Below are 6337 nucleotides of genomic sequence, written 5' to 3'. Positions count from 1 at the left end.
AAGAAAAAACGTTTAGAAAAATTGAAGAGAAATGAGAAATATGAGAAAATACGCGCGATAAAAAATAGAGAGAAAGCAGTGAGCATGAACATAGGTTCAGATATTGGAAAAGACGAGTGAGTGAGCCATGAGAGGAAAGACTAAAAGAGAAGAAGCATGAAGAAGAGAAAAGGGTGTAACAGACAGTTTCTATGGTAACCAAGAGCAAACGGCGGAGCACAAGAAGAAGACGAGATGAGGAAGGGAAGCAGCTCGGAGCTCACATTTGTGCTCACAAACAGGTGAGCATGCTATGCACTTTCGGTAATTAGATAGAGAAACTAAGAGCCTCGAAGAGTTGGAAGATTTTACATGCTCGAAGATGGTGTGGGAGGATCTCAGGGAGGGTTTCCGGAAAACATGCATTTTTTTTAAATTTAAAAATATTTTTTTAATGTGCGGTCATTCAAAATTAATCAAGTAAAGCAAATGTAGCTGTTGCGTTTTATTTAATCAAAGTTTCATCTGTGAAGTACATTAAGAGACAGCAGAAAATTATTACCGGAGAGTAGAAAACGTTAAAAATTTTTTGTTGAAAAATGTGTATGGTTAACCATTGATTGGATTTAATCCTCGAGTTCCACTTTTCGGCAAAAAGAACGCCAGAATTAGCTCTATCATCTGTTTTCGAATAATTTTGAAAAAATTCATGCAATGAAAAACGTGAATATATAGTGGTTTTCCATTTGAAATTTGTGTTTACATATGTTTCACACACCCACCCAGTGTGATATTATGCCATTTGTAGAGGAATATTGTTCTCCTGGATTTTTTTCTCATAGTCAATCGTATTTATTTTTTATTTCCAAGTATTGCCACATTCTTTAATAAACAATTAAGTTTTGCGTTTTTTTTTCCACAAAAACCTTGCCCAAAGTGATTCGTTATGTTTCGTTATGTAATTTTAAATTTCCAATGACTCAATTTTCACATATTATATTTGCAGCACAGATGCTTTGATTTAATTACCGCTGCGCTATTGAAAAGCTGATTTGTAAGATTTGTACAGTGGGGATTTTTTTGCCAAAGTGTAGGTCATTTTCCAACATGACAAAACTTTGGAACTTATCAAGAGCTGCAGGCTCGAACTCTAAAATATTCAAATACAGTTCATTAAAACGTAAGTCGTAGACAGTAGTCCTGACCATGGAGTGAAAATGCAAGAAATTTCTTGAAATTCATTACATTTTCCCTTCAGGCCCACATAAAATCCTCAAATTCAGTCTTCCATCCACCACCACTATCCCTCCCCAACCCTCTTCCAGTAATTGCCAATTTTTTACTGAGTAATTGCCAATTTTTTACTAAAATTAAAACCATTTCAACAAATTTTTTGATGAATAGTTATTTCAGAATCATAAAACTAATTTCAAACAAATATGTATATATACACAAAGTTTGGAATTACCAAATTCCAAAAAAACCCCAATTACGATACTCTACATTAAACCACTCGGCATTTAGTGCCTCCTTTCTCCCACCTTTTGTGGCCTTCTCACTTTCCGTCCACCTTTTTGCCACCTTCTTCCCACCTTTTGTTAAACTATCACAAAAATTTCCTCAAATTCTTAAATTCCAATTTATTTGCCACCTTTCTCCCACCTTTGGTTGCCGAAAACATGAGCTTCCGCGCGCAGCAGCCGCCACAAGCCAATATCCACTGCCGCCCTTTGCCACCATTTGCCACCATTTGCCACCATTTGTCACCCTTTGTCACATTTTGTCACATCCTATCAGTCCAAAAAACGCAACGCACACGCTCCGCGGCTAATTCAATTTTTTGAAGCTGTTTTTCGAATTGAAAATATTTAAACTGTAATTTAAAACTTCATTTTTCATCTTTTTTTTCAATTTTTTTTTGTTTTTTGTTGGAAAAATTAATTACTGTATGTATGACAAATTTGCAGGCAAAGTTAAGACCAACTTCAAGACTTTTCGAAAATCTAGGATGGAGCACCCAAATTTGGAAGAAAATGTAGGAGAACAGTGAGTTTTAAATAATGATACTTATAATTTTTCAAATTTAAAATTATATATATACGAAAAAATCTGTATTTTATAGTATTATATTCCTTTCAGAGACTTTGCGTCAAATGACCGTTTCTTCAACAGTTACAACATCGTGCCCAGGAGAATTTTACGTAAGTTCTAGCTTGATTGTCCAAAATAATAACGCTTCACATTTCAGAGGCCAACTATGATTCATCTCTTCGGCAAATGGAAGGTTATCAGGAGGAAATCGAAACAGATAACCCGATAAACGAGTCAAGAGGAGACGAAGCAGAAGAGCTTGAAAATGAAGGATGTGATGATCGTGATCGTTGTACTAGTAGGAACTCAATAGATAGCGAAATCTATGAAAACAGTGATGAAGAAGTTTACGACGAGAGCATGTATGAAAGTGAAGAGGAATACGCCGATTCTCCTTTTATTATTGGTATGATGATTAAAATTATTCAAAATTTCTAAATTTAATTTTCGTTTACAGATAAGATGGAAGAATGTCTTCAAAATCATCAAATCGGAGAATTGGGCAGCCGTGTTATGGAAGGATTGGAAACCGGCACTTTGGCAGATGTTCAACTTGAAGAATTTTGTCGATCGAGAGTTAAGCCCGAAGTAACGCCTAGAGAGTTTTACGAGGAGCTTGCGTCTAGCGGAAATGGTGATTGGAAGAAATTCAGTATGGGGCAATTTGTACTGGTAATTCAGAAACTTATAAATATATATTTCCATTTACTCATTTTTTTCAGTCTAAGATGAAGTCCTCCAAAGACACAGCTTGGGCTAATACGGAAGCCACGGTCAACTCATTGGCTGCAAATTTGTCGAAGGCGAACACAGTGGGATCCATTGTCAAACGTGTGATTAGTAGAGAGTACGCCATTGAAGAGAAAGACGGATTCCCTCGATATAATTTGACAAACTTCTATAATAACACTACACTCCAAGGACAAGGAGCTGTGGCTCAATTGACAAGTGTTTATGTCGGATTTTTGAAAAACGTATGTGAAAATACTATTTTAAAATGCGTTATTGCTCCTTTTTACAGTTGTTCAAGCCATCATTCAAGATTTGGCTGTTCACCTACCGCCCGTCGTCTGCCTACAACTTTGATAAGCACTTTGTGGAATACCCAGCATCAGTTATCGACACAATTTTTGGTAGAAAACTGGATGGTTTTTCTTATAAAAACGATTATTTTTTCCAGCGTTTTCAATGGAAGTTCTCGGTGTCTATCTCCCTGAAGATCTTCTCGTAGGAGGTTGCTACAATGTTTCAGATGCATCAGAAACGTGAGTGATTTCCCAAAAAATTGTTTAAAAAGAAGCAAAATCTTATTTCGGCGACTGATAAAAAATGTGCCTTCTTTTTGGAATAAGATATAAGTTTAAGCTGTTTCTATATAATTTTTTTTAAAGATTTCTACAATCGCTGGGAGAAAATGCAAGCAAAGAAGTGGAACGACGTAGAAAATTCCGTGGACCGGCCAGAAAAACTTGTATCGGAGCTATGGCAGCAGCTATGTGAGTCTACGACTGCTTCGTTCCATTAAATATTCAATTACGTGTTTTCAGGAAAAGTCTCCGCCAACATCACTACAACGCCGCTCGTGACACTGTATCGTATTGTTCAGCTCGTTCAGATTGCAAGGAGCACTTGACATGGCACCAGTTGAGATTCTACAGGGCACATAGTGGAAAGACCAAAGAAGAGTGTGACTTGGCACGTCCGGATGATGTCATGGCTTTGTAAGTTGTCACGAAAAAAAATCAATTCAGTATCAATATTTTTCAGTTGCCGGGAACGTGCGATGCCACGCTACAGTCTCTCTCCGAATAGAGATGCAACATCATGAAAGAACATTCATTCAATTTAGCTAATTTGCTAGTTGACTTTTATTTATTTGTTGTTATTGTTGTTTTGTTATTGACCATATAAAATTTTGTTTTGTATTGATTTCGAGCCAATTGGATTAGCAGGATAAAAAACGAAAATTGAAGTCGCTTTGCCACCTATTGTCGCTGAATTTCCACTATTTTGCCACCTATTGTCACCAATCTGCCACCATTTTGCCACCTTTCCCTATCCATTTTTCGCCTTTCTACATTTTGGTGGTAGAAAGGTGGCAAAAAGGTGGGAGAAAGAAGACACGAAATGCCGAGCAGGAAACTTTATTTCCAAATTTCGATTCCTTTTGCCATATTGTTCTTTGAATTTGGAAATTCCTAACTTTATACTATTATCTCGAAGAAAAAATTTTTTGAACATAAAAAGTACTTCTGCATTACACGTTTGTCAAACAAAAGTTATTTCTCTATTCTAGTAACATACTTTTCTTGTAGCCATTCTATTTCCACAGATTTTTCAATTTCCCAATTATCCTTTAATAGTTAAATTTCCAGGAGAAAAACATGATGGGCGTAAGTACATACTACTGTATATCTGATATATATATTAATATTTTCAGATGAATGTAACGGGTGAACTCGGTGATATGCTGACAATGTGCAATCCAGGAATGGAAACAGTGGTAAGTGACGGGAAAATGTGTATGCAAGTACGCTCTGTTGGTTATTTGTATATTTATTTATTGTGAGGGTCACTGTGTTCTTGTATCAACTTTATGTTTAATAAAATTCTTATTTTTCTTTAAAAAATTCAGATTTTTAGAATTTAATTCATCTTTACTATTAGAAAAAAATTATAATAAATTAACTTATGCAAACTGTCATTATTATCCTATTTTTCAGCCAATTCCAATGAAGAAGAAAGTTGTCGTTACGGGTCAGTTTTGCCAAATTGTTTTGAAAAAATATCTGTTCTAAATTTTTTAGGATTCGGACCATTTCGGGGCTTTGAAGAAGAAAATCCGTCTTCTATTATAATTGACGAGCTCACGAAAAATGGAATTAGTGGTAAGTTTTACAAACTTACTTTTAAAATAGAAAGTGCGAGTTTTGAATGTTTTTATTTGCTGTGCTCAGTTATAACAATTTTGAAAGTGGACCAAAAAAAGTGTTTCTATGATTTTTATATTATAAAGATGTATTCATTTTTTTCTTTCAAAGATTGCGGAGGTTCTTGCAAGAATGCTATTTTTCAAAAAAGTTGGACAGAAATAAGTTTCTAAAAATTTAGTTTTAAACGCTCCTTCAATTTTAAAACATTTTTTAAACCATTGATTAGTTGACAGAAGATCTTAAACTCAAATAATTTCAGGAGTTGACCTAGAGCTTCACAAGATTACAGTTGCTTATGAGGATGTAAGCAAGAAAGTTCCGGAGCTGTGGAATGAGCATAAACCGGATGTACGTGAATATTATTATAAATTAAATTATAGAGCTACATTTTTAGTTGGTAATCCACCTTGGTGCTCATCCAGTTGAGAAGACTATTAAATTCGAGCAACAAGCATTCTCGAATGGTTACTGTAGTAATGATGTAAACGGATGTACTCCAGCTGATAATAAGACTTCATGTTCGAGTGAACACGAGACTCTGGTTTCATGTATTAATTGTGATTTTTTGGTAACCAAAGTTACTGAGAAATGTGCATTGGATGGACAGAAATACAGTGGATTATGTGTCAAAAAGTCTGAAGATCCCGGAAGGTTTGTGTATTTTTGAGAAGTTTTGAATTTTGAATTTTTTTTTCAATTTTTCTGGTTTGTTGAAAAAATTAACTGAAACATTTTTTGGTTGATTTTTTCTAGTTCTAAACGCCCCCTAGGCAGCTAATTTATTTTTATGAACTTCTCAAACGGTTTTCATACAACTGACATAATTTCATCTGTAAAAGCTCTGTGCTCTGTATAAAATTGATGTATATTTACAATATTATTTCCCTTATTACATATTTCAGATATCTCTGCGGTTTCTCGTATTTCCTCTCTCTTCATGAAGACTGCTCAAAGTCACTTTTTATCCATGTTCCAGCTTTTAAGTGAGTGAAATCCTTTTCATTTTTGAATGAACTTCTTTTTTTCAGAGAAGAATGCACAAAAGAAGCTGTGACCGAGGTTATTCGAGAAACTATAAATACTATTTTATTTGCATTCTAGATGTGATAATTCTTTGGGTCAAGAAGTATTTAGATTTTTTTACTGTGATATTATGTTTATATAAATTTTCGAAATTTCTCTTGAAAGTTAATTTTAGTAAACTGGATTCGACAGAAAATCACGGGCAGCTAGTTTGAAAAGATAGTGGTTTTTGATAAAGTAATTTTAGCTCAGAGAATGCCACTAAAAATGATTTATGGTGCGCCTTTTCAAAGAAATATTGATTTCGATTT

At 34.6% G+C, this 6337-nt stretch overlaps 2 protein-coding genes across 3 annotated transcripts; both read left to right on the top strand.

Annotated features, from left to right (window-relative positions):
- Positions 1-1987: 1987 nt before the first annotated feature.
- On the top strand, positions 1988-4042 carry M04C9.4 (Wsv419; the record flags this gene model as incomplete). Its single annotated transcript, NM_060091.3, has 10 exons — positions 1988-2025; positions 2119-2180; positions 2228-2476; positions 2528-2742; positions 2793-3044; positions 3092-3203; positions 3251-3335; positions 3462-3566; positions 3618-3791; positions 3838-4042. 10 exons carry the CDS (start codon positions 1988-1990, stop codon positions 3896-3898), a joined length of 1353 nt encoding a protein of 450 aa, NP_492492.2. The 3' UTR covers positions 3899-4042.
- Positions 4043-4454: 412 nt separating this feature from the next.
- On the top strand, positions 4455-6220 carry M04C9.3 (Pyroglutamyl-peptidase 1; the record flags this gene model as incomplete). 2 transcript variants are annotated; one of them, NM_060090.7, is made up of 8 exons in its annotated part: positions 4455-4463; positions 4511-4573; positions 4794-4827; positions 4878-4958; positions 5263-5351; positions 5398-5654; positions 5906-5986; positions 6032-6220. In NM_060090.7, 8 exons carry the CDS (start codon positions 4455-4457, stop codon positions 6102-6104), a joined length of 687 nt encoding a protein of 228 aa, NP_492491.3. In that variant the 3' UTR covers positions 6105-6220. The 2 variants fall into 2 exon arrangements, with proteins under 2 accessions (NP_492491.3, NP_001129785.1); NM_001136313.4 differs by lacking the exons at positions 4455-4463; positions 4511-4573 and having other exon boundaries at positions 6032-6185.
- Between the last annotated feature and the right edge of the window lie 117 nt (positions 6221-6337).

Source organism: Caenorhabditis elegans, chromosome I (genome assembly GCF_000002985.6).
Source record: "Caenorhabditis elegans chromosome I".
In the NCBI taxonomy this organism is placed as follows: domain Eukaryota; kingdom Metazoa; phylum Nematoda; class Chromadorea; order Rhabditida; family Rhabditidae; genus Caenorhabditis; species Caenorhabditis elegans.
The sequence above is the reverse complement of the archived record's forward strand: the minus strand, read 5'-3'. Positions and strand labels throughout refer to the sequence as shown.